The sequence below is a fragment of the Cricetulus griseus genome, chromosome 9 (genome assembly GCF_003668045.3).
Source record: "Cricetulus griseus strain 17A/GY chromosome 9, alternate assembly CriGri-PICRH-1.0, whole genome shotgun sequence".
NCBI lineage: Eukaryota > Metazoa > Chordata > Mammalia > Rodentia > Cricetidae > Cricetulus > Cricetulus griseus.
The window spans coordinates 27,023,061-27,048,118 of record NC_048602.1 but is presented as its reverse complement, the minus strand read 5'-3'; the positions used below and the strand labels follow the sequence as shown (position 1 = coordinate 27,048,118).

Sequence of the window (25,058 nt, the reverse complement as noted above, 5' to 3'; positions counted from 1 at the left end):
GACACGCACGCAACACCTTGGCACCTTCACACGACCCTCCCGACCTTCCGCTCTCCCGAGGCCTCCCCGCCTGGCTCCCACGCTCACGCCCAGCCCGCGCGCCCGGGTCAGCCCAGCGCTCCGGTCCTGCGCTTCCCCTTCCCCGGTGCTCGCCCCTTCCGCGCTCCCGCTCCTCCCTCTCCCCGCATTGTCTGGGCCTCTGGGCCCGAGGGCCCGGCCCCGCCCCTAAGCCCACGCCACGCCCACCAGGCGCGCAGTGGGCGGGGCCGAGGGCGGGGCCGGGCTTGGGGGCGGGGCCGGCGGCGCGGAGGTGCAGGTGCCTGGCCGGGAGCGAGCGGCGGCGGCGGCGGCGGCGGCAGCGGCGGTGCAAGCGGCGGCGGCGGCGGCGGCGGCACCATGGGCCGGGCCCGGCGCTTCCAGTGGCCGCTGCTGCTGCTGTGGGCGGCCGCGGCGGGGCCAGGTAGGGTGGCGGGGTTGGTGGGGCCGGGTCGCGGCTGGATCGGGGTGACGAGGGAGGTGTGCGTACTGCGGTGGGGCTGGGGAGGGGGGGGGGTCGCGCCGCGGTGACAGCCGGTCGCTTGGGGGGCCTGCAGAGGCCCGAACAATGCGCGGGGGGAGTCGGGGGCGCTGCGGGAGACCCTCGTCTCCGGGACAAAGCGCAGCGCGGCCAGGAGCCCAGAGCCGCGGCAGGGGAGGGGGGGGGGCGGGCCCCGGCCGCCGTGCCGCAGCCCCCCACCCCCACCCCACCCCGCAAGGCCCCGATCCCGCGGGGACAAAGGGCCTGAGACCCCTCCCTCCCCCCATGTCCCCAAGCCCGCCTTCTCCAGGCCGGTCCCACTGTCCTTCCGTCCTGGTCTTTAGATCCCTCTCTCTCTCCCTCCCTCCCTCTCTCCCTCTCTCTCTCCCTCCCTCTCTGCTTTCCCCCCCACCCTTGTCCTCTGTCCCTCAGTCTTCAAGTCCTGTCCTTCCTTCCGTCTGCTCCCCTTCTCCTTGTCTCCCCCTTCCCGTTGCTCCGTTCTGCCTTTGTCCCCCACCTCTGTCCCTTTTTCCTGGGTCACTCTGCCTGCCCCCCCCATCCTCTATTCACTCCGCTGTCTCCTGTAGTGCTGCCCTCCCTCCACAAACCCATTCACCATCTCTGCCTGTCTCCTTGACACCCTGTATCTCTAGTCCCCTCTCCGTCCCCTGTCACGCACCCATTTCTCTCTTCTACCCAGCTGCCTCCTTTCTCCTTCCTGTCCCACTGTCTCCCTGTCCCCCCCCCCGCCCCGACTCTGCCTCCCCTCCCTTCCCCTCTCCCATACCTCCTCCATGGAAGTATCCCTCTTTGCTCCTGCAAAGAAGAAGAGAGTCAGGCCGAGCAGCAGCGACAGTACAGATGTGTGGAGTGGGATAGGGAACGCTGGCATGTGGGCACACACGTGGACTCCGCAAATGTCTCCCCAACCCTTCCCACCCGTGCACACACCCAGGCCACACTTCACACAAGAGGCCCCTCCAGGACATCACGTATCTGTCTCCCCAATGGGGGAAGCTAAAGACCCCCCCCCCAAGACAGGGTGACCCTGAGGCTGGGGACAAGGTCAGGAAATGTCACCTGAACACTCATACTTATAACCCTAGGTGTCTCGTATCTACCATGGGACACTCCTCCCCGGTAGGTCAAGTTACTTTCCCTAAGAATACATGGTCGGGAGGTGGCTTCGTGAACAAAAGCAGGACCAGAGGACTCCTGTAGGGAGTTGAGAGATGGATTGGGACCAAGTTGCCCAGGGCTGGGGGCCCTCTTTCCTGGCTCCTGTTCTGTCAGGCGCGGTGTTGAACTTCATGACTGACGACTGAGAGCTTTTAAGTTGAGTGTGGTCCACCTGCCACGGCCAGGGTTACAGCTGAGGACGAGACTGGGGGGCAGGGGGGAAGGGGGAGGGCACAGAGCCGACCTCAGAAGTTCAGCCTTTCTTCTGTAGACTTCTATAGTCGCTTCCTAACTTTCATCTGTCCCTCCTTTGCGACGGGCATGCCCCAATTTCCCAGGTGAGAGCTTGGGACTCTCAGTATATTTCCATCCATTTTTATTTTTCTTTATCTGTATGCGTGAACACGAGGGTCGGAGGATCCTGGAACCAGCGAGTCCAGTAGAGAAAGAGCCTGAGGTTATTTAGAATGTTAACGCCCGTCCTTAGGATGCCTGGGAGTCTTTAGAACCTTAACACTTGTCCATTTTTAGGATTTGGTTGGGCCTGGTGGCCTGTAATCCCGGCTGCTCTGGAGGCTGAGGCAGGAGGAACATGAGTTCAAGACTTACTAGGATCACTATTTAGTGGTACCCTGTTTTGAAATAAAAGCATTAAAAAGAAGAAGAAGGGGTGTGTGTGTGCTGGGAAGGAAGCTTATTAGCGGTAGGTGTCTAGAGTCCACCAATGAGGGGCTAGAGGTGTGGCTCAGTGAGTACTTGCCTAGAATTAGTGGCCAGTGAGGGTCTGGGGATGTAACTCAGTGGCAATGCGTTTGTCTAACATGTGAGAGGCCCTAGGTTCAATTCCCCAGTGCTGGAAAAAGAGAAAGAAGAAGAAGAAAGGGTTCTGGCTTCTCAATGAAAAAAAAAAGGCTCTAGGTTCTCAGTGAAGGAAAAGGTTCTAGATTCTCAATGATGGGATTAGGCTGTTCTCGTGTCTTCTTAACATATGGAAATCATGAAATCCCTACCCGTTGGGGTTGTGCAGACCCTGGGCCCCTTGGCTACCTAGAACCCGAATGTAGCCTCGGCTGACTACCTATCAAATCTCAGGCACTTATGGGAGGTGGCTTTGTCCCTGGTTTGCTTTGAAAGTCGTTGCTTCCTGGCACCTTAATCCCTTCTGTAAACGACCTCTAAATTACATGCTGTGGGGCTTTACAAGTGGAAGGCAAGCTTGGCGTCTTGGGGAGAGCTCCAGGCTTGGGTACTGGCCTGGGCAGTGAGTCCTGTCTGGCATAGTTTAATGTCAGTCTGTCCTTCTCTGGGGAGCATGGTCCTCCAGGGTTCCATTTATGGCGGCTTCTCCTTGATGTGCAGCTCCTTTTTCTTCTTTCTCTCTCTCTTTTTTTTTTTTGTTTTGTTTTAGTTTTGTTTTTGTTTCTCCATGTAGCCCTGGCTGTCCTAGAACTCCCTCTATAGACCAGGCTGGCCTCCAACTCACTGAGATCCGCCTGCCTCTGCCCTCAAGGGTTGGGATTAAAGGCGTGCGCCACCACCGCCCAGCCCTTTTCTTTTTTTGATACAGGGTCTCACTATGTACAAAAGGCTGGCCTTAAACTCACTATGTAGCCCCCTGCTGGTCTCAAACTCCCAAATATTGGTATTACATGCCTGTGCCCCCATGTCCAGCTTTTTTTTTTTTTATTGGATCTTTACAAAGGGCCCTGACCATCCATTTTTAGGAGGGATCAGTGGTCACTACGTCAACTTACCCGGCCATCAGGAGTGGGAGACTAGAGCCTATCTTTTTGCCTTTCAAAAAAAAAAAAAAAAAGCCATCTCTCCTGGCTCACTCATCTGTTGAGAATATGAGAAGAGGATGTTGAGAGGGAAAGGGCCCAGTTGGATAGAAATATGTCCGAGGGCTGTTGTCTCCAGAGGTGCACATGGGGCTGAGGGGTGGGGTACCCACAGCAGGAAACTGGGTGAGACAGAAGGAAGAGCTGATATGTAGAAGCCCAGGAAAGGATAAAGAGGTCCTTCGGGCTTGGAGAGCCCCGTGGAGGAACTTTGTTGATCCCAAGTTAAGTTTCTCTTCTAGGGTGACTCACTTCTCCCTGTTAACAATTCTAAGCAAGCACTTAGCGCACAGAGGAACCCCCTTTCATTGTGACTCACCCCCAAAGAGTGGGTCTATCACTGACCCCCGACCCACTCATGGACTGGATGCCCGGGTCCTGGAGTGTGGGGGTGGAGGTTAGGTTCCACCGCAGATTCCAAGCCCTTAGACCCAGCAGAGCTAGGGCCCAGGGGTGGGTTAATGTCGTGCGAGCCTGGCCTGTCCCCGACTTGGGGAACACAAAGGCAGCTTTCTCTCTCTGGGTGTATGTGTGTGTGTGTTGGGGTGGTGTGCTGGATGCAGCCGGTCCCGCCAGCATCCGAAGGCCCGTGGCACCAGAACCCGAGTGCCCATGGTTTCTGCCTGTAGACAACGGCACCTAGGCCCCTCTGTGGACACCCGGGGCAGTGGGGTGGGCCGCCGGGTCTTCATGGAGGAAGGTGCAGAAGGATAACTGGGAAGAATTGTTGGACAGGCAGAATTCAATGGGAGCTTGCAGGCTTCTGGGAACCCCAGGCTCAGGGTGACCCTCTGAGGTCTCCTCACGCCCTGGCTAGGCCAGAAGCCTGGAATCCAGGGAGTCCCGAGTATCCCAGGAACGTGGGGGCCACAGGGAGGACTTTGTGTGAGGCTGCTGACTCAACCCTGGACGCCCCCACCTAAGGCTCTAGTCCCCAGACACTCGGGAGACAAAGGACACAGGCAGGACCGTGGTTTAGAAGTCCAAAGTTTTCAAGAGGGGAGAGACTGGGGTACAGACCCCTGTGTCAGAGTGGGGGAGGCTGGGGTCTGTACCCCTGTGTCTGAGGGGAGAGGCTGGGGTCTGTACCCCTGTGTCTGAGGAGAGAGGCTGGGGTCTGTACCCCTGTGTCTGAGGAGAGAGGCTGGGGTCTGTACTCCTGTGGTCTGAGAGAGGAGACTGGGGTTTGTACCCCTGTGTCTGAGGGGAGAGGCTGGGGTCTGTACCCCGTGTCTGAGGAGAGAGGCTGGGGTCTGTACTCCTGTGTCTGAGGAGAGAGGCTGGGGTCTGTACCCCTGTGTCTGAGGAGAGAGGCTGGGGTCTGTACCCCTGTGTCTGAGGAGAGAGGCTGGGGTCTGTACTCCTGTGGTCTGAGGGAGGAGACTGGGGTTTGTACCCCTGTGTCTGAGGAGAGAGGCTGGGGTCTGTACCCCTGTGTCTGAGGAGAGAGGCTGGGGTCTGTACTCCTGTGGTCTGAGGGAGGAGACTGGGGTTTGTACCCCTGTGTCTGAGGGGAGAGGCTGGGGTCTGTACCCCTGTGTCTGAGGAGAGAGGCTGGGGTCTGTACTCCTGTGTCTGAGGGGAGAGGCTGGGGTCTCTTTTCCTGTGTCTGAGGGGAGAGGCTGGGGTCTGTACCCCTGTGTCTGAGGGGAGAGGCTGGGGTCTGTACCCCTGTGTCTGAGGGAGGAGACTGGGGTCTGTACCCCTGTGTCTGAGGGGAGAGGCTGGGGTCTGTACCCCTGTGGTCTGAGGGAGGAGACTGGGGTCTGTACCTCTGTGTCTGAGGGGAGAGGCTGGGGTCTGTACCCCTGTGTCTGAGGAGAGAGGCTGGGGTCTGTACTCCTGTGGTCTGAGGGAGGAGACTAGGGTCTGTACCCCTGTGTCTGAGGGGAGAGGCTGGGGTCTGTACTCCTGGGTCTGAGGGAGGAGACTGGGGTCTGTACCCCTGTGTCTGAGGAGAGAGGCTGGGGTCTGTACTCCTGTGGTCTGAGGGAGGAGACTGGGGTCTGTACCTCTGTGTCTGAGGGGAGAGGCTGGGGTCTGTACCCCTGTGTCTGAGGAGAGAGGCTGGGGTCTGTACTCCTGTGGTCTGAGGGAGGAGACTGGGGTCTGTACCTCTGTGTCTGAGGGGAGAGGCTGGGGTCTGTACTCCTGTGGTCTGAGGGAGGAGACTGGGGTCTGTACCTCTGTGTCTGAGGGGAGAGGCTGGGGTCTGTACTCCTGGGTCTGAGGGGAGAGGCTGGGGTCTGTACCTCTGTGTCTGAGGGGAGAGGCTGGGGCCTGAATCCTTGTGTATGAGGGAGGAGGGCTGGGGCCTGGATCCCTGTGTATGAGGGAGGAGGGCTGGGGTCTAAGTCCGAGGTTTGAGGTGACTAGGAGTCTGTACTTGTGGGTACTGAGTGAGGAAGGAGAAGCTGAGCCTCCTTGGCTGACGAGGAAGGGGCTGGGGGTTTCCGAGGGAGGTTGAGCTGGGACCCTGATGCCTAGGTCCTGCAAATACAGGCGCCTTCACAAGCCTGATCTGCTGGAAGAATCGAGGCTTTGTGCAAGGATGCTCGGACTCCGCCATTGATGGGGGGCTGAGGGGGGGTTCAGGCAGGACCCAGGAATGTACCAGCTTCCCAGGGGAGGGAAAAGGAAAGAGGCATGGTGCCAGGTCCCCCCTGGGGAACGGATGCAGAGGGGGTGGCTGTGACCTTCCCAGAACTGTGACCTTGAGACTCCCTTGGGTATCCGCTGACTCAGGACCCAGGAAGTACTCCCCCATCCTGCTTAGTCTCTGTGGAGACGTCCACCAGCTGTGCACTGTGGACCCCTGTCTCCTGAGTCTGAGGGAGGAGGGCCGGGCCTGGACCCCTGTCTGTTGAGTCTGAGGGAGGAGGGCCAGGCCTGAACCCCTGGGTCTGAGGGAGGAGGGCTAGGGTTGGACTCCTGGGTCAGAGGGAGGAAGGCTGGGTCTGGACCCCTGGGTCTGAGGGAGGAGGGCTGGGCCTGGACCCCTGGGTCAGAGGGAGGAGGGCTGGGTCTGGACTCCTGTGTCTGAGGGAGGAGGGCTGGGTCTGGACCCCTGGGTCAGAGGGAGGAGGGCTGGGGTCTGGACCCCTGGGTCTGAGGGAGGAGGGCTGGGTCTGGACCCCTGGGTCTGAGGGAGGAGGGCTGGGCCTGGACCCCTGGGTCTGAGGGAGGAGGGCTGGGTCTGGACCCCTGTGTCTGAGGGAGGAGGGTGGGGTCTGGACCCCTGGGTCTGAGGGAGGAGGGCTGGGGTCTGGACCCCTGTGTCTGAGGGAGGAGGGCTGGGTCTGGACCCCTGGGTCTGAGGGAGGAGGGCTGGGGCTGGACCCCTGGGTCTGAGGGAGGAGGTCTCCGGGACAGTTGTTGCCTGTGTTTGTAAGTCTGAGGGTGGAGGATGCCCAGTCTCTCCATGTCCCCTGACAATACCCTTTTCCAGAACTTCCCATCTATTTTTCTCCAAGCACAGTCCCCATGATGACTTCTGGCTGTCAACACCATTTCAAAGTCCGTGCCCCAGTCCCAAAAGCTCAGCCCCTCTCTGACCAGAAAGTCCCGCCCGCACACCCCCTAACCAGAAACAAAAGCCTTGGGCCAATTAGTATTCTAGGCAGAAACACGGTCGCTTACTGACTCTTCAGGAGGGGAGGGAATTAAACAAAAGCCCCCCCCCCATTACCCCATCTGCACCCTCAAGCAGAGAGCAGTTGGGGAATGGGAGAGGTGGATATGGGGGTCCCCATAGCTCCCGGGAAGTGGCAAACTTTGTCACTAACTCCTCTAGGATACCTCACTCTCCACATCTGTAAAATGGGGACTAACTTCGTATCCACCGTGAGGGCCAGAGAGGTAGGCGTTAAGATTTTGTCTGGTCGGAGTTTGTTCTGAAACAGTGTCTCATGTATCCCAGGCTAGCCTCAGACTGGATGCGTAGTCCAGGATATCCTTAAATTCTTGGTCCTCCACCTCCCAAATGCTGGAATTACAGGTGTATACTGTCATGCCTGGCTTGCACAATGCTAGGGCTCAAACTCAGGACTTCACGAAATGCTAGCCAAGCACTCTACTCTGAGCTACATCCCAGAGCAAGATTATTTGGGGATTTGGTTTTATAAGAGAAGGTTTTGAGACTTTCTAAATAGCCAGACTGGCCTCAGACACTCAGGGATCCACTTCCCTCGGTCTCCAGGGTGCGGGGTAGTTGGGTACCTGGCAAGATGTTTTGTTTGTTTGTTTTTTAAGTATTGACCATTCAGGTTAGTTTTTACAAGGCCTGGCTTGTTCCCAGAGTCTGTAATAACAGCCTTCAAAGAGGATTCTTCCCGAGTGTTGGGCACAATGCTGACCCCTGTGAAGCCATCTCTGGCATCACTGTCATTTCACAGATGGTATGGACTCAGCTAACAAAGGTTGGGGCACTTCCTCAAGGTCACCCGGATGGCAAAGGCTGGAGCTGGGATCTGCCTGGCATTTACAGTGAGGTCCCCAGGCAGGGTGTGGCAGAGTATGCCTGTGACCCCAGCACTAGGGAAGCACTAGGGAGGTTCAGGAGTTCAAATTCAGCCTGGACTATATAGTGAGTTTTAGCATAGCGTCTCAAAGAAAAGCAAAACAAGGCTGTGGTTCATAAATGTTTGGAAGCCTAAACCAGATGCTACCCTAGTAGTATAGCACCTATTACGAGCTCCTTAAATGTTTTTTTTTTAATTTTTAAAATGTTGTTGTTACATTTATGCATTTCTTTTCTGTATGTGGGTCCCAGGGATCGAACTCTGCTTGTTGTCTTTAGCCACTGAGCCATCTTGCCAGCCTGATTTTGCTTTTTGTTTGCTTGTTTGTTGTTGTTTGAGACAGGGTCTCTCTATTCTGTATCCTTGGCTGACTTTGAACTCACTGTGTGTAGACCAGGCTGTCCTTGAACTCACAGAGACCTTTCTGCCTCTGCCTCTGCCTCTGAAGTGCTGGGTTTAAAGGCTTGTGCCATCATGCGTGTGTGTGTGTGTGTGTGTGTGTGTGTGTGTGTGTGTGTGTGTGTGTATGCCAGGAGTGTGAAGGCACCTTCAGCAATCAGAAGAGGTGTCTAGTCTCCTGGAGATGGATCCATAGATAGACAGTTGTGTGCTGGGACCTGAACTCAGGACCTCTGGAAGAACAGCAAGTGCTTGCAAACTCTGATCCATCTCTCCAGTCCTGCTATTTTTTTAAAGGCCTTTTTTTTTTTTTTAATTATGTGTATGTGAGTGCCGTTGCCTGCAGAGGCCAGAGGCATCAGGTCCCCGGACCTGGAGCTGCTGGAAGTTGTGGGCTGTCTGATGTGGCTGCAGGGACCACAGATTGTCTGCAAGAGCCGAAAGGGACTCCCTTAACTGCTGAACTGTCTCTCCTTCTCCCGGATTTGCATTTCTGAGACAATGTCTCCTGTAGCCCACGCTGGCTTCCAATAAAATACATAATAGACAGTGATATTGAACCATTGATCCTCCTGCCTTGATCATTTGATGGTGACTGAGGGCTACTCACACTTCCTGGCTGGGTCGGGTGGAGGTGAGGGGGGGTGCCTTAACCTCAGTGGGTCACACAGTCGCCTTCATAGAGCCTGTATGGTATTCCCATAGACTCATCAATCAAGCCAGGCAGGTGGTGTAGCATTCCTTTAATCCTGGCACTTGGGAGGGAGGCAGATCTTTGAGTTCAAGGCCAGCCTGGTCTACAGAGAGAGTTCTAGGACAGCCAGGGCTACACGGAGAAACCCTGTCTCCGAAAACCAAAATAAAATAAAAATAGGCTACGTCAATCAGTGGGAAGGAGGAGACAGAGAGTGTTCGAGAGGCAAAGAGAGAGGGTGAGGCAAGTCTTTTGGAGATCAGAGGTCAGAGGTCATTGAAGCCGCACAGAAGACAGCCCTGGGATGGGGGTGACCATGGAAGAGGGTAAGCAGAGGGAAGTGTATGCAAAGGCCTGGGGTGCGAGCAAATCCGATGAGCTTGAGGGACACTGAGCCAGTCGGTCTGGAGGACAGTGGATCGGAGAGAGGTGACAGCTGGTGTCAGAGGGCCAGCCTGTTCGGTACCTAGAAGGGCCCACCTAGGAGCTTCCGTTTGTGATGGGTTGCCATGGATGCTGCTGGCTCTGAGGCCTTCCACGCCACCATGCAAAGACCCTACCATTGAGTTTCATCCCAGCCCACACATCACTCAGGAGGCTGAGGCAGGAAGGTCATGTGTTCAAGGCCAGCCTGGGTGTGAGAGACAGGCAGATAGTACCATCTGCAGGCTCTTTGTGCGTCTGTGTGTGTACACGGCAATGTGTGAACATTCTTCTGCCCCTGCATGGTGTTTGGAGGCTAGAGGGCCAGGCCGTGTGACTTCCTCAGTTGCTCTCCAGCTTAGTTTTTGCTTTTATTGATACACTTATTTTATTTGAGACAGAGAATCACTGTCACCTTTGCTAGCTTAGAAGTCACAATGTAGACTGGGCTGGCTGATCACTCCCGGAGATCCACTTGCCTGTTCCTCCTGAATGCTGGGGTTAAAGACGTGTGCCACCATTATGCCACCGTACCCGACTCTTTTTGTTTTGTTTTCTTTAATTTTCTTAGATTTTTGTTTTATATGTATGGGTGTTTTGGTCACATTTATGTCTCTGCATCCTGTGTGTACCTGGTACCCTCAGAGTCCAGAAAAAGATTCCCTGGGGCTCAGAGGTTAAGAGTACTGGCTGCTCTTCCAGAGGTCCTGAGTTCAATTCCCAGCAACCACATGGTGGCTCACAACCATCCGTTATGAGATATGGTGCCCTCTTCTGGTGTGCAGATAGACATGGAAGCAGAATGTTGTATACATAATAAATAAAATAAAAAACAAAAAAGAAAGAAAAGGAAGAAGATTCCCTGGAACTGGAGTTTACAGTTGTGAGCTGTCATGCTGATGCTGGGAATCGAACCTGGGTCCTCTGGAAGAGCAGCCAGTGTTCTCAACCGCTGAACCATCTCCCCAGCCCCTGCATATTAAGAAATTACACTGATTTATTTATTTGAGTTGTGGGGGTAGGTGCCATGGCACTCGTGGAGGTCTGAGGACAACTTGCACCCCCATCCCCACCCCCACCCCCGGCCCTGGGTTTACAGGTACATGCAGCTGGGGCCAGACATCAGACCTCATGCTGGAGTAGCAGGTATTTTATCCACAGAAACATCTCTAGTCCCCTGAGTCCCATTTTTAAAAATTTCGTCTATGGGATGAGAAGGTTGATGGAGAGACGGTCAGAAGTTAAGAACACGTTACCCTTGCAGAGGCCCCAGGCTTGATTTCCAGCACCCGCATGACAGCTCACAACCATCTGGTTCAGGGGATCTGATGCCTCCTTCTGGCCTCTGAGGGCACCAGGCACACACCCACACACAGACACAGGCACATAATTAAAAAATAAATCTTAAGTTTAAGAAAGTCCCTCTCGATGGGCGTTGGTGGCACACACCTTTAATCCCAGTGCTCGGGAGGTAGAGGCAGGCGGATCTCTGTGAGTTCGAGGCCAGCCTGGTCTACAGATCGAGTTCCAGAACAGCCTCCAAAGCCACAGAGAAACCCTGTCTCGAAAAAACAAAAAAAAAAAAAAAGAAAGAAAGAAAGAAAGAAAAGATAGTCCCTCTCAGTGGCACAAGCCTTTAATACATGCCTACAACTTCTAGATCAGTTAGGGCTACACAGTGAGACTGTATAAAAAAAAAAAAAAAAAAAAAAGAAGAAGAAGAGGAGGAAGCAGCCAGGTGTTGGTGGTGCACACCTTTAACCCCAGCACTCGGGAGGCAGAGATGGATCTCTGTGAGTTTGAGACCAGCCTGGTCTACAGAGTGAGTTCCAGGACAGTCAGGGCTACACAGAGAAACTGTGCTTTGAAAAATCAAAAACAAAAGAGGGAGAGGAGAAAAAAAGAAAGAAATGAAATAAAAAAGAAAAATCCATATAATCTGAGCATGGTGGCATGCCTGTTATCTTCGTATTCAGGAGGCAAAGTCAAGACAGTCGTGGGTTACAGGTCAGCCTGGGCGTGAGAGGCAGGCTTGGAAGTTGAGATACATACATAGGTTCTAGAAAGATCCAGATGAGAGATGAGGGTGCTGGAAAGCAGACAGAGCTGAATGGATTCCTATATGTGTTAGAGGTAAAATATGCAGCCATTGCTGAGGGGATGGGCGTTGATGAGGAAAAGGCCAGACACTTGGGTGGCTTGCCATCTTTTGGCCTGAGCAGCTGAGTGGGTGGTTTGCAGCACCTACTGCACTTATAAAAATGCAGGGAAGGAAATATTTGAGGCAAAGATGGAATGTGTCGAGTTTGTCATTCCAGGAGACACTAGATAAAATTCAAAGCTTAGAAATCACCCACATAAAGGAATCCAGAATTAGAAACTGTGGCAACTCCACATCATCACCAAAGACTCAGACACTTCCAACTCTTGGTTCCATTACTCCTACCGTCCTTTGTCACTGGGACCCAAAATGGCTGCCAGAATTCCACATATCCCGTCCTATTTCCAGGGAGTATGAGGAGGGGAAAAAAAAAAAGGATTTGTCTCCTTTTATTAGGATCTACTCCATAAGTGGCTATCGGATACTTTTGCTTAGGTCCAATTAGAATTAACTTTATCACATAGCTTTACCTAGCTACAAGGGAGTCAGAACTATCTCGCTGGACAGGGAATAGCCATAAAGTACAACGAGGCTGCCTAGGTGACAAGAAGGAGGATGTTGAGATAAGAAGCCAGCAGGCCCTGCTTGTGTCCTGCAGCAGGAATCTGTCCTACCTTTTGGCTACCTGTGCTTCTGATGGGATATGACATTGATTCGTGGCTACTTCCTTAGGAATGGTAAAAATTGTCTGAGGGCCTGGACCTCATCTGACTTATCTCTGGGTACCAGGCCCAGAAACTTACCTGACACTCAAGGGCTGCACACGCCAGACAGCATAGCCACGTGACAGAGTGGAAGAGACACGGAGAATCATTTAGCTTATTTTGTTGTTTTGTTTCTTCGAAGCACAGGCTCTTAATATAGCCCTGGGTGGACTGGCAAACCTCCTTCCTCGGCGTCCCTAGTGCAGAAATTATAGGCGTGCTCTGCCATGCCCAGCCATTAATAATTTAAGGCAACTGAAATGGCTATGGTGCCTAGTATTTACCTCACAGCACTCAGGAAGTGGAGGCTGCCACTCTGCAGGAAAAACCAAACCAAATCATTAGTTCTAGGTTCAGGAAGACATCTTGCCTCAAAGGACTAAGGTGGAGAGTGACAGAGGGAATATCCAATCCTAATGCCCTCCTCTGGATTCTATGCAGACACTCACATGCATGAGTACTTACCATACACACACGCGCACACACACACACACACACGCACGCACGCACGCACGCACGCACGCACGCACGCACACAGAGGCTAACTAAATTGTAAGTATAAACCCAGAGACTGAAGCGTTGACTCAGTGGTTAAGAATGCTGTCTATTCTTCCAGAGGACCCAGGTTTCATACCCAACACCCGATGGTGACTCCCAACCATCTATAATTCCCGTTCTGGGGTTCAGGTGCTCTCTTCTGTCCTGTGGCCACCAGACAACGCAAATGGTGCATCAGGTAAAACACCTGTACATATAAAATAAAGAGTTAAAAAATAAATAAATTCAAATAACAAGTCATCCATGGTAGTACACGTCTCTAATTCCGTAACCAGAGAGGCTGAGACAAGAATGTTCATCACTTGAGTCCCCAAGTTCAGAACCCCTGGGCAGCCTAGAGAAATCAGAAGACAGACAGACAGACAAAAACCAAGACAGCTTTTTGCCATGGCAAGCCTGTTACAACATATTCCATAACCCCTCCCCAATGCTGGACATTTACCCAGATGGCCCAAAGGGGTGTGGAGCAGGACTTGAGGTCACAGGGTCCTGAAAAGTTTTGACTATGGACAATTTCCCCACCTATACAGTGGGACTTGAGATGTGAGCTTCTGGGTGCAGTCTCTGGCACCAATTCATTATCATGGGAATTGGGAAAACAGGGATTGAAATAGAGCCCCCTTGCCAGGCGTTGGTGGTGCACGCCTTTAACTTGAGCACTCTGGAGGCAGAGGTAGGCGGATCTCTGTGAGTTCGAGGCCAGCCTGGTCTACAGAGTGAGTTCCGGGACAACCAGCAGCCTACACAGAGAAACCCTGTCTTGAAACAAAATATAGAGCTTCTTTTCTGCACATTATGAAGATTAAACCACATGGCAATGTTCTTACCACAGGAGCTCCAACAGTTCAAGCTTATCCAATGGTAGCTATGGTAGTGTTGTTATCTCGGGGAAGAAACTGAGGTTTCTGAGGGCACGGCTGCTGGTTAGGGTTGGCTTTCAGCTTCCTTTCTTTGCTAATGGAACCCATGACCTTGCTTGGGTTAAGCAAATACTGAGCCACACCCTCAACATCTCCCCGGGGGATTCTAGGCAGATGCTCTACCACTGAGCCACACCCCCAGCCCCTCACTGGGGGATTCTAGGCAGGGGCTCTACCACTGAGCCACACCCCCAGCCCCTCACTGGGGGATTCTAGGCAGGGGCTCTACCACTGAGCCACGCCCCCAACCAGGTATTACCTTTCCAGCTCTGTAATTTGTTCTGATGGTTTTTCAGAGTGGGCTTACTGCTGTCACAAGTATTCCTGAACTCTTAATGTGTTAACAAAAACTCAGAGATCTGGGTTGGGCATTGTGGTGTACACCTTTTTTTTTTTTTAATTTTATTTATTGATTTTGTATACAGTCTTATGCCTGCATGCCAGCAGAGGGCACCAGATCTCATTCAGGGTGGTTGTGAGCCACCATGTGGTTGCTGGGAATTGAACTCAGGACCTCTGGAATAACAGCCAGTGCTCTTAACCGCTAAGCCATCTCTCCAGCCCCGGTGTACACCTTTTTAAAAAATTTTTATTTTATTTATTTGTTAGTTTTCCAGACACTATTTGTTTGTTTTCAGACAAGGTTTCCTGCCGGGCGTTGGTGGCTCACGACTTTAATCCCAGCACTCGGGAGGCAGAGGCAGACAGATCTCTGTGAGTTCGAGACCAGCCTGGTCTACAGAGTTAGTTCCAGGCCAGCCTCCAAAGCCACAGAGGAACAGACAAGGTTTCACTGTATAGCCCTGGCTGTCCTGGAACTTGCTCTGTAGGATAGCCTGGCCTCAAACTCAGAGACTGGCCTGCCCCCTGCATCCAGAGTGCTCAGATTAAAGGTGTGCACTACCAAGTCAGATGTGGTGTGGTGGCACACGCCTTTAATTCCAGCTCTTGGGAGGAAGAAGCAGGTAATATGTGTGACTTTTAAGCCACTCTAGTCTATGCAGCAAGTTCTAGGTAAGGCGGGGTTATAAAGACAGACCCTGTCTCATAAAAAATAAAAATTAAGTCACAGGGTGGTAGTGACGAACTCTTTTAATCCCAGCCAGCACTCGGGAGGCAGAGGCAGACGGATCTCTGTGAGTTTGGGGCCAGCCTGGTCTACAGAGCAAGTGCCAGGATAGACTCCAAAGCTACACAGAGAAACCCTGACTTGAAAAACAAACCAAACACATAATAATAGTAATAAATAATAATAAAAGTAATAATAAATAATAATAAAAGTCACAGGCAGGGCCATGGTGGACAGGCAGCGGTGGGGCTCTTTCTTATGAGAGGTCCTGGCTTCCATAGGCTTCTTAGACTGTTCTGACCCCATAGAATTGTAGGGGAGAAAGACGAGGGGGGAAGAATTATAATATCTAGCACTGTGTCCATTGGTTCCAAATCAGTCACGTGCCCCCACCCAGCCACTGGGATGCTGGGGAAAAGTAGCTAGGTGTGTGACAGAGCCAAGGACGTTACAGTGGGACAGACTACTCAGAATTTGGTGGCTTAGAAAAATGACTGCCGACAGCCAGGGGAGCGTGCTGCCCACTCGTAACCATACCCCCGTGGAAGCTGAGGCAGGAGCTTGACTAGCTTGACTAGCACAGTGAGACTTGTCTCTCAACACCAAGTCGGTGGCAGAAACAGGTGGGGGATTTAGATTGGGTCAGGTGGGCAGGCTTCTCTTTGTTTACACTGGAGCCACCTGGGCTTCTTAGAGCGTAAGATTCAAGATGGCCACCCTCACAGGAGGGTGTCAGGTGCCTCAAAGAGGCTATTCTGGGCATCTTTACCAACAGACTCTGGGTAGCAGATGGCACACAGGAAGCTGCTCGGCATCTTTAAGCCTGTGCTTTGTGACTCTAGTTACTCTTATTATTTCTAGCAAAAACACATCTCCCTCCCCAACCCCAGCTTGGTCTCCTACTACTCCCTATGAAACTGAGGGTGACCTTGAACTTGTGACCCTCTGCCTCTACCTCAAGCACTGGGATTGCAGGCATTCACGACCACACCCAGTTTATGCTGTGCTGGGTGCCTAACCCAGAGCTTGATGCCTGCTAGGCAGGCAACTCTACCTAAAGACGTTTCCACCTTAGTGTGTGTGTGTGTGTGTGTGTGTGTGTGTGAGAGAGAGAGAGAGAGAGAGAGAGAGAGAGAGAGAGAGAGAGATCTTTTGAGACAGGGTCTTGCTTTTGATACATCCTGGCTTTGATTTTATTATATTGCCCAGGCTGGCCCTGTACTCCAGACCCTTCCTGCCTCTGCCTCCCAAGTGCTAGAACTTTCGGGGCTGTGTCACCGCAAGTCATAAATCAGCCCAGATTCAGGGAGGTGAGCCTCCTGAATGGGCCGGTGAGCTGAACCAGCTTGCAGAGGATCTCTGTATGTAGACCAGGCTGGCTTGGGACGCAGGGAGAGAAGAAACGTGGGAGGAGAGAGAAAATGAATTTGTAGTTGGATGTGATGATGGAAGCCTAAAACCCCAGCCCTCTGCACAGGCAGGAGGATCCTGTAAATGTGAGGCCAGCCAGCCTAGCCCTGTGGTAGGACAACCCATCCGATGAGCCTCCACGGGCACCCACACTGGGTGAGCCCCAGCTTTAAGATGCAATGGGGCTCTGTGAGAGCCTCCGATTACAGTCCTGGGCAATTCTCTCTCCCTTTCCTGCCTCCTAGTTTGCCCCTTATGCTGCTCCAGAGTCTTGCTTCAGCTCCTCTAGAGACCATTTTGCCTCTCCAGATTGGAGCGGACCCAAGGCCAGGTTCAGTGGCTCACACCTGTAATCTCAGTACTCGCAAAGCTGAGGCCGGAGGATTGCCATGAGTTTGAGGCTAATCTGGGCTGCACAGGGTGAGAGACTACTCTCAGCAGCAGACAAACCCAGGAAGTGGGGAGTGTTCAAGCAAGTGCAAGGTTCAGAGTTCAGATTCCCAGCACCCACATAAGTCGACTGTGGCCCTGGAAGCTTGCACCAAAGACAGGGACGAATGGATCCCCAGAGGAAGCTGGCTCTGGAGGGCTGCTTAGCAATAGCAACCCCAGTCGGCCATCTCTGGGTTCGACTGAGAGACCCTGCTTCAATGGGCATGGTGGAGAGAACCTTAGAAGACACACACACACACACACACACACACACACACACACACACACACACACACGACTGAACGTCACCTCAGGGACTCTCCCGTCTGTTCCTCTTGGTCCAGGGACGGGACAGGAAGTGCAGACAGAGAATGTGACCGTGGCTGAGGGTGGGGTGGCTGAGATCACCTGCCGCCTCCATCAGTACGATGGGTCCATAGTCGTCATCCAGAACCCAGCCCGGCAGACCCTCTTTTTCAACGGCACCCGAGGTGAGTGCAGGGACCCTGGACACCTGTGACCTCAAAGAGTTCACATCTAAACACCTGACAGGGGGAGGACAGGGCCGGAAGCCTGGACTCCCGTGGTGTGTGTGTGGGGGGGGGTGGAGAGGGGCGCTGGAGTGGGTTCCCAATGGTTGGATAGGTGAGACTCAGAGCGATGCCTGGAGAAAGGCAGGGGCAGCATGTGCCCTGGAGGGTGGTTGTCTGGAGACCAGAAGCCCCCCCCCCTTAGTTGAAGCCCTCTTCCCTGCAGCTCTAAAAGACGAGCGCTTCCAGCTGGAGGAGTTCTCCCCACGTCGAGTGCGCATCCGGCTCTCCGATGCTCGCCTGGAGGACGAGGGTGGCTACTTCTGCCAGCTCTACACGGAGGACACCCACCACCAGATCGCCACGCTCACTGTCCTAGGTACTGGCTTCCCGCCCCTCGGGGAGCCTCCCCCCTCCCATTCTCCACTGCTCCCTTGCCCTGGGACCTGTGCGCCTTGGATGCTTTTAACCCACCAGGCCTCTGGTCTCTCTGTGTAATGACCCAGTCACCGGTGGGGGGGCCCGGCTCCCTTTGGTCCCTAGGATCTAGCATCCAGAATGTGACTTGTGCCTACCTCGGTGCCTCCCTTGACAACCCCGCTCCCCCATCCGCGCCCCTTCTCTGCGCAGTGGCTCCAGAGAACCCCGTGGTGGAGGTCCGAGAGCAAGCGGTGGAGGGCGGCGAGGTGGAACTCAGCTGCCTGGTTCCGCGCTCGCGCCCCGCAGCGGTCCTGCGCTGGTATCGCGATCGCAAGGAGCTGAAAGGTACCCGGGGCTCGGCTTGGGGAGGGGGTGGGGGGATGGGGGAGCCGGGACCCGGGGCGGAGTTAGTGGCGGGCGTGGCCCGGAGAGCATCGCCCCGGTTCTGATGGACCCTTCCCGGTTCGTGGTTCAGCCGTGGAGCCAGGCGTGATGGATGGATGGCACACGCCTCTCATCCCAACCTTTGGGAGGTGGAGGGAGGAGGGTCAAGGTCATCTTCGGCCACATAGCGAGTTCAAGGCCAACCTGGGCGGCTCGAGACCCTGTCTCAAAGCAAGCAAAGCGAAACAAACAAAACAGAGCAGATGCCTAAGTCGTGGGACAAGACGGGACTGTGGCTAGGTCTGAGTAAGGCGAGATTTAGGATTAGGAGCCTGGCAGTGGCCAGCATCCTGCACTGCGGTCAGGAGGCAGGGCACAGTCCCTACCTGGCCTGACGTTTCTGGGCTGGGTCCCGCAGGAGTCAGCAGCGGCCAGGAGAACGGCAAAGTGTGGAGCGTGGCGAGCACTGTGCGGTTCCGTGTGGACCGCAAGGACGACGGCGGTATCGTCATTTGCGAAGCGCAGAACCAGGCGCTGCCCTCGGGACACAGCAAGCAGACGCAGTACGTGCTGGATGTGCAGTGTAAGTGGCCCTGGGGTCTGCACGCAGGCCGGCCGCCCCTAGAGGTCCCCTAACCCCCAGTGATGTCTTGCTTTTCCCCCCTGCGCTGCAGACTCGCCCACGGCGCGGATCCACGCCTCCCAAGCTGTAGTGAGAGAGGGAGACACGCTGGTGCTGACGTGCGCCGTCGCAGGGAACCCCAGGTGAGATCTAGCTTCTGGCTCCTAAGGGGTGAAGGAGACTTGGGCCTTGCACTTCTGGGCCCTGGAAAAAGGTAGCGAAGCCAGACTCCTGATGAAAGGGCTTGGGAGGGGGTGAATTCTTACAGCTCTGGCTACATGCAGAAACTGGCCTAAAGCCTGTTGGTTTCCCACAAGAAAAGGGCCGAGAGATGGCCCCTTTTATTAATATATATTATTATTTTATTATAATATATATTTTATTATAATATATTATATTTATTATAATATATGTAATATATTATAAATATGTATTATACATCTGGGCAGTGGTGGCTCACACCTTTAATCCCAGCACTCGGGAGGCAGAGGCAGGTGGATCTCTGAATTTGAGGCCAGCCTGGTCTACAGAGTGAGTGCCAGGACAGCCAGGGCTACACAGAGAAACCCTGTCTTGAAAAGCAAAACAAATTACGGGGCTGGAGGAATGGCTCAGCTGTTCATCCAGAAGCGCCTGGTTCAAGTCTCAGGACCCATATAGTGATTCTCAGTCCTTTGTAGCTCCAGTGCCAGGGGGCCCGACGCCCTCTTCTGGCTTCTGGGAGCATTTCACGCCTGAGGTGCACTGACGGTACATGGAGACAAAACCCCATACACATACATACTTTTAAAAAAGTACTGAATTTTTTTTGAGGGGTGGGCGGTGTGCCACTATACATAGGGAGGTCAGAGGTCAGCTCGTGAGAATTCCTTCTGTCCCAAGAACCTCATTCCCAATCAGGCTTGTCGGCAAGTGTCCACCCTTTGAAGTCTCTCACAGGCAGAGTTGTGGGATCTTCATTGCTGGGGATGGAACCTGACATCTTACACTCATAGCTGGCAAAGGGTCTACCATTGGAACACACAGACACAGACACACACACAGACACACACACACACACACACACACACACACACACACACACACACACCAGCAATGACAGCCGCCCCTTTGGAAGTTAATGCTGGATCTCGGAGCTGCATATCCAGATTCCTGAGAAGTCAGATTTCTTGGGTTCCTAAGTCTGTTTTTAACCCATGGCCAGGCCAAGCCAGATCCGCTGGAACCGCGGGAATGAGTCTCTGCCGGAGAGAGCGGAGGCGGTGGGTGAGACGCTCACCCTGCCCGGCCTAGTATCTGCAGATAACGGCACCTACACCTGCGAGGCGGCAAACAAGCACGGCCACGCGAGGGCGCTCTACGTGCTTGTGGTCTACGGTGAGGGCGGAGCGGGTCAAGCCTGGGGGCGAGCGGGAGGGGGAGCCTGAGCAAAGAGGTCTGTGTAGTGGTTAAGTAGCCAAAGGTGTCTTGAGCTTAGACTTTGTTTCCCCAGGGGTGGGGAAACATTTGAGCCAAAGGAAAAGGAGCGTGCTTGCTGAGCGTGGCGGGACTCTAACGTTATCCCAGCGCTTTGGAGGGCCAACCTGAGCTAAATAGCCAGTCTACCAAAAAGGGCGGTGGGGAGAGTGGGTGTTGGCTGGAGGTGTAGCCCAGTTAATAGAGTGCTTGCTTTGTATGCACGGATACAATTGCCAGGACCACATAAATCCATGCCAGCAATCCCAGAACCCTGGAGGTGGAGGAAGGAAGATAAGAAGTTCAAGGCCATCTTCATGGATTTATTTTAAATTTTAATATAACTTCATGTGCATTGATATCAGGATGTTGGATCCCTTGGAACTGAAAGGTACAGACAGTTGTGAGCTGCCACGTCGGTGCTGGGAATTGAACCCCCGTCCTCTGGAAGAGCAGCCAGTGCTCTTAACCGCTGAGCCATTGCTCCATCAATTTTTGGATCAGTTGATAATTCAGGAGAGACTCAAGAAAGAAAGAAAGAAAGAAAGAAAGAAAGAAAGAAAGAAAGAAAGGGAAAAGGAAAAAGAAAAGAAGCCTGGCTGATCTGCATAGTGAAAAACCTAAATCTTTGCTAGCTGGAGCTACATAGTGAGACCCTGCCTGAATAAACACACAAGCAGGGGCTGGAAAGATGACTCTGCAGTTAAGCGTGTTTACTGCTTTTGCAGAGGACCAGGGCTGGGTTCTCAGCTCCCACACAGCAGTTCACAACTCTGTATAAATCACATTACAGATCCGGTGTCCTCTTTCTTCTGGCCTCTTTTTTTTTTTTTTTAGTATTTTTACTTATTTATTATGTATACAACATTCGGCTTCCATGTCTATCTGCACACCAGAAGAGGCACCAGATCTCATAACGGATGGTTGTGAGCCACCGTGTGGTTGCTGGGAATTGAACTCAGGACCCCTGGAAGAACTGTCAGTGCTCTTAACCTCTGAGCCATCTCTCCAGCCCCTTCTGGGCTCTTTTTAAGCTGCTTCATGTACCTGGTGCACATAAATCCATGCAAGCACAGATACATAAAATTAGGTAAATGTTTTCTAAAATCCCCAAAGCTAGAGTGGGATAGTGTTACTTCTATCTTAGGGGTGAAAAGGCGGAGAGATGAGATTCAGAGAGTAACGGACGACGCACCCTTGTAAAATCAAGGATTCCGGGAGGAACTGGACCTGAAGAAAAGGGACTACAAGGTGGCAGGCATTTTTCAGGAGTGAAGCTGTGTGCAGAATAGCTTAACGGGCGTTGGTGGCGCTCGCCTTTAATCCCAGCACTCGGGAGGCAGAGGCAGGCGGATCTCCATGAGTTCAAAGCCAGTCTGAAACTGGGTGGTGGTGTCACATGCCTTTAATCCCAGCACTCGGGAGGCAGAGGCAGGCGGATCTCTGTGAGTTCGAGGCCAGCCTGGTCTCCTGAGCGAGTTCCAGGACAGCTTCCAAAGCTACACAAAGAAACCCTGAGATTCGCAAAGCAAACAAAAAAAGAATAGCTTAATGGCCTGGCAGCAGTAAACTGGATTGGGACCTTTTCTGACAACCTGTCCCTCTGACAGACCCCGGTGCGGTGGTAGAGGCTCAGACCTCGGTTCCCTACGCCATTGTGGGCGGCATCCTGGCGCTACTAGTGTTTCTGATCATATGTGTGCTAGTGGGCATGGTCTGGTGCTCCGTCCGACAGAAGGGTGAGTGGGACAGTGGGCGGGGCTGGGACATCTGCGGGGGCGGGGAGAGCCACATCAGAGGGGCGGGGCCAGGTCATCCGCGGGGCGGAGCCTCCACCCTCTGCGGGGCGCGGGGTGGGCGAGCCGGGCCAGGCTCAGCGATGTGGTCCCTTTGATGCTGGATAGCAAGGGGACGGTGCCTAGACGCTAGATTAGATTCGAAATCGAGGCATACTTTAGACTAATGCTGTGTAGGGGTGGGGCTTTGGGCCCTGGGCTCTGAATGGGCAGGAATTTAGCAGAATTAAGGAGAGGGATTTTGAGTAATTTATTTTTCAAATAGCTGGATAGACGTAAGGGAGTACTGTCAGAAAAGAAACGGGTGAGGGAGGGCTAGGGCTCGGTCATAGGCTGGCTGGCTGGCATGCGCGAAGCCATGAACTCCATGTAAGATTGCACAACACGGGGCGTGGCGGTGCCTGCTCCTAACCCCAGGATTTGGGAGGTGGAGGCAAAGTTCAAGGTCACCTGTAACTAGCGAGTTTGAGTTTGCTTACCTGGGAAACTGGAGACCCTGTCAAAAACGGGGGCGGGGCAGTTGGGGGATAAGGATGGGTTTTTTTTTCTTTCTGTGATCTAATGTTGCTTTTACCTCTTTCTCTGCCTCTATCTTGTGCTTCCCTGACCTTGACTGGTTCCCTTTCTCCCCCTTCACGTGATGTGGCCCTTGCCTGTCCCCTGACCCTATATCCGCGTCCTGGGTCTGCATACACATCCCCTTTGCTCTGGCGGCATCCTTCCGCCCCCAGGCTCCTATCTGACCCACGAGGCCAGTGGCTTGGACGAGCAGGGAGAAGCCAGAGAAGCCTTCCTCAATGGCAGCGATGGACACAAGCGGAAAGAAGAATTCTTTATCTGACCCCACCCCCCCACTGCCAGCTGCAAGGAACCAGCAAAGACATTGACCAGAGTCCGGGATGCCGGGCTTCTCCCCCCACAGCTAACACCTCAGGCGCTTGGGCAGGCATTGGGGGTGTTGGATGCCTGGACCTCTCCCAGGACCAAAGGCTAGGGTCCGGAGGCTTAGGGTCCCCCAGGAGACACAGGGACCAAAGGTCCCTTCTAGACCCCAAGTCCAGGGAGGGGTAATAGGGATTCGGGTTGGGGGAAGGCCAGAACCGCTAGGCAACAGAACCAGGTCTTGTGGGGAGGGGGTCAGATTCTGGGAAGGGTGGGGTGGGCAGGGAAGGGGAACACAGATTTCTTTGGGGTCCCAGACCTCATGCCAGCCATTGTAAGAGTTCCACAGAGCTCTGGGCACCTCTTTGCAAAGCCATGTTTGCACGGTGGGGGGAGGGGCGGGGGAGGGCGTGGAAACGGGAATTCTGTGTCTTTGTGTGAAAACTCTGATGGGGGCAGTGAGGGAAAGGACCCCAACCCTTATCCAGTCCCCCTTTCCGGGTTCCTGGGCGGCTCCCCTTCCCTCCATCCACCCACTTGTCTTTCCCAACCCAAATTCGTCTGTCCACCCACTCCTGGGGGGGCCTTTCCCATCTCTCCTCCAGGCCCCCCGGGGAGGGGGAAAGGAGTTTGGAAGGGATGTGTGGTCTCTATGGTTTTATATATAATATATTAAAAAATCAAAAATCTGTATGAAAAATATCAGATTGCACCCCTCTCCCCCATTCCTGGCTTTTGCCCCTTTTTCTTGTTTAAAAAAACAAAACAAAACAAAACACATTTTTGTACGGGGCGGGCGGGGAGGGGGTAGGGAGGGGGGTTTGGCAATCCCACTAACCACCATTAAACTGAGGAGAGAACAAGTGTTTGGGGTGGCTGTGTGTCTGTCCCTCTGTCCACTGTTGTTCTACCTGAAGGGGGAGATGCAGGGGTGGGGAGGGGATGGTATGAATTCTGTTACACAGGAAGGTACAGGGGCCAGACCTCACCAAGGCCACCGCTATCCACTCTTCCCCAAAATTCGAGATTTGGTTGTTTCCTTTTTGTGGGGTGGGGTGGGGTAGGGGAGGAGTGGCGAGAATTTGTTTTGTGAAGTTTGTGATTGTTTTTGTTTTTTGTTTTTCGAGACAGGGTTTCTCTGTGGCTTTGTGTCCTGGAACTGGCTCTTGTAGACCAGGCTGGCCTCGAACTCACAGAGATCCTCCTGCCTCTGCCTCCCGAGTGCTGCGATTAGAGGCGTGCGCCGCCACTACCCGGGCAGAAATTTATTAATTTTTACCGGCATTGTCTTCATCCTGTCATTGAGACAGTCCTGCCTCCTGCTCCCTCCTTTCTCGTGACTTAGACACTAGCCTCACCTGGGCCTCCCACCCCCAGTATTCTCTAGAGACACTTTCAATTCCATTTCATCCTGCCCGTTATGATACAGCATGAGGGGGACCGTGGCGGATTCCATGGCAGGTGAGGGGTGACCGAGGCGGGGGACAAACAAACACGCCAGGCAGACAGAGCTTGAGTGAGTTTTATTAGAAAGGGGGAGGGGGGTAGAAGGAGAGAGAAAAGAGGTAAAGAGACAGAGAGGACAGAAGAGGAGACAGGAAAAGTCTTGTCTGCCCCAGGGGAACAGCAGGACAGAGCAGAAACAGCATGAGTGGGCAAGGGTCTGTCTTTTAAAGGGGTCCTTTGCACCTGTGTGCAGACTATGGAACCCTGAGTGCATTCTGCCAGGTGACAGGGGCAGGCCTGCGTCCTTACTCTGCCCCTACCAACTGCTTGAACCTAAGAGTTTAGGGTCAGCTCGGGCAACATAATGAGACCAGGCGTGGTGGTACAATTGGGAAGATAAGGCAGGAGGATCACTGTGGGTTTTGAGACCAGCCTGAGATACACAGTGAGACGTATTCATTCAACAATAACGGCGTGCAGTGTGCTGGTTGTTGAGGTTCGGAATAGCCAGCTATAAGACAGCCCTCCACAGACACATCCTCACAGGGCTCTGAAATGTGATCCCGTTCTAGGCTCTAAGGACTCAGGGTGAAAGGGGGACCCTATGCTGACCCCTCATGAAACTTTGAAGAAGGAAACGGATTAGCAGCAAGGTAACAAAACAATTTTGCTAGAAATTTCAATGGTGGTGGCACA

At 53.6% G+C, this 25,058-nt stretch overlaps 1 protein-coding gene across 1 annotated transcript; it reads left to right on the top strand.

Annotated features, from left to right (window-relative positions):
* Positions 1-396: 396 nt before the first annotated feature.
* LOC113837349 (cell adhesion molecule 4) lies at positions 397-22,875 on the top strand. The gene is made up of 9 exons (XM_027431153.2): positions 397-460; positions 17,172-17,318; positions 17,584-17,736; positions 17,988-18,122; positions 18,580-18,744; positions 18,836-18,926; positions 19,988-20,160; positions 21,849-21,977; positions 22,766-22,875. Exons 1-9 carry the CDS (start codon positions 397-399, stop codon positions 22,873-22,875), a joined length of 1,167 nt encoding a protein of 388 aa, XP_027286954.1.
* Positions 22,876-25,058: the final 2,183 nt, after the last annotated feature.

Bases quoted from the DNA above. Each gene is read 5' to 3' on its own strand.
- LOC113837349 (XM_027431153.2), top strand. From the start codon at position 397: ATGGGCCGGGCCCGGCGCTTCCAGTGGCCGCTGCTGCTGCTGTGGGCG. The intron at 461-17,171 runs GTAGGGTGGCGG...CTCTTGGTCCAG, and splicing joins GGCGGCCGCGGCGGGGCCAG to GGACGGGACAGGAAGTGCAG. The intron at 21,978-22,765 runs GTGAGTGGGACA...TTCCGCCCCCAG, and splicing joins GTGCTCCGTCCGACAGAAGG to GCTCCTATCTGACCCACGAG.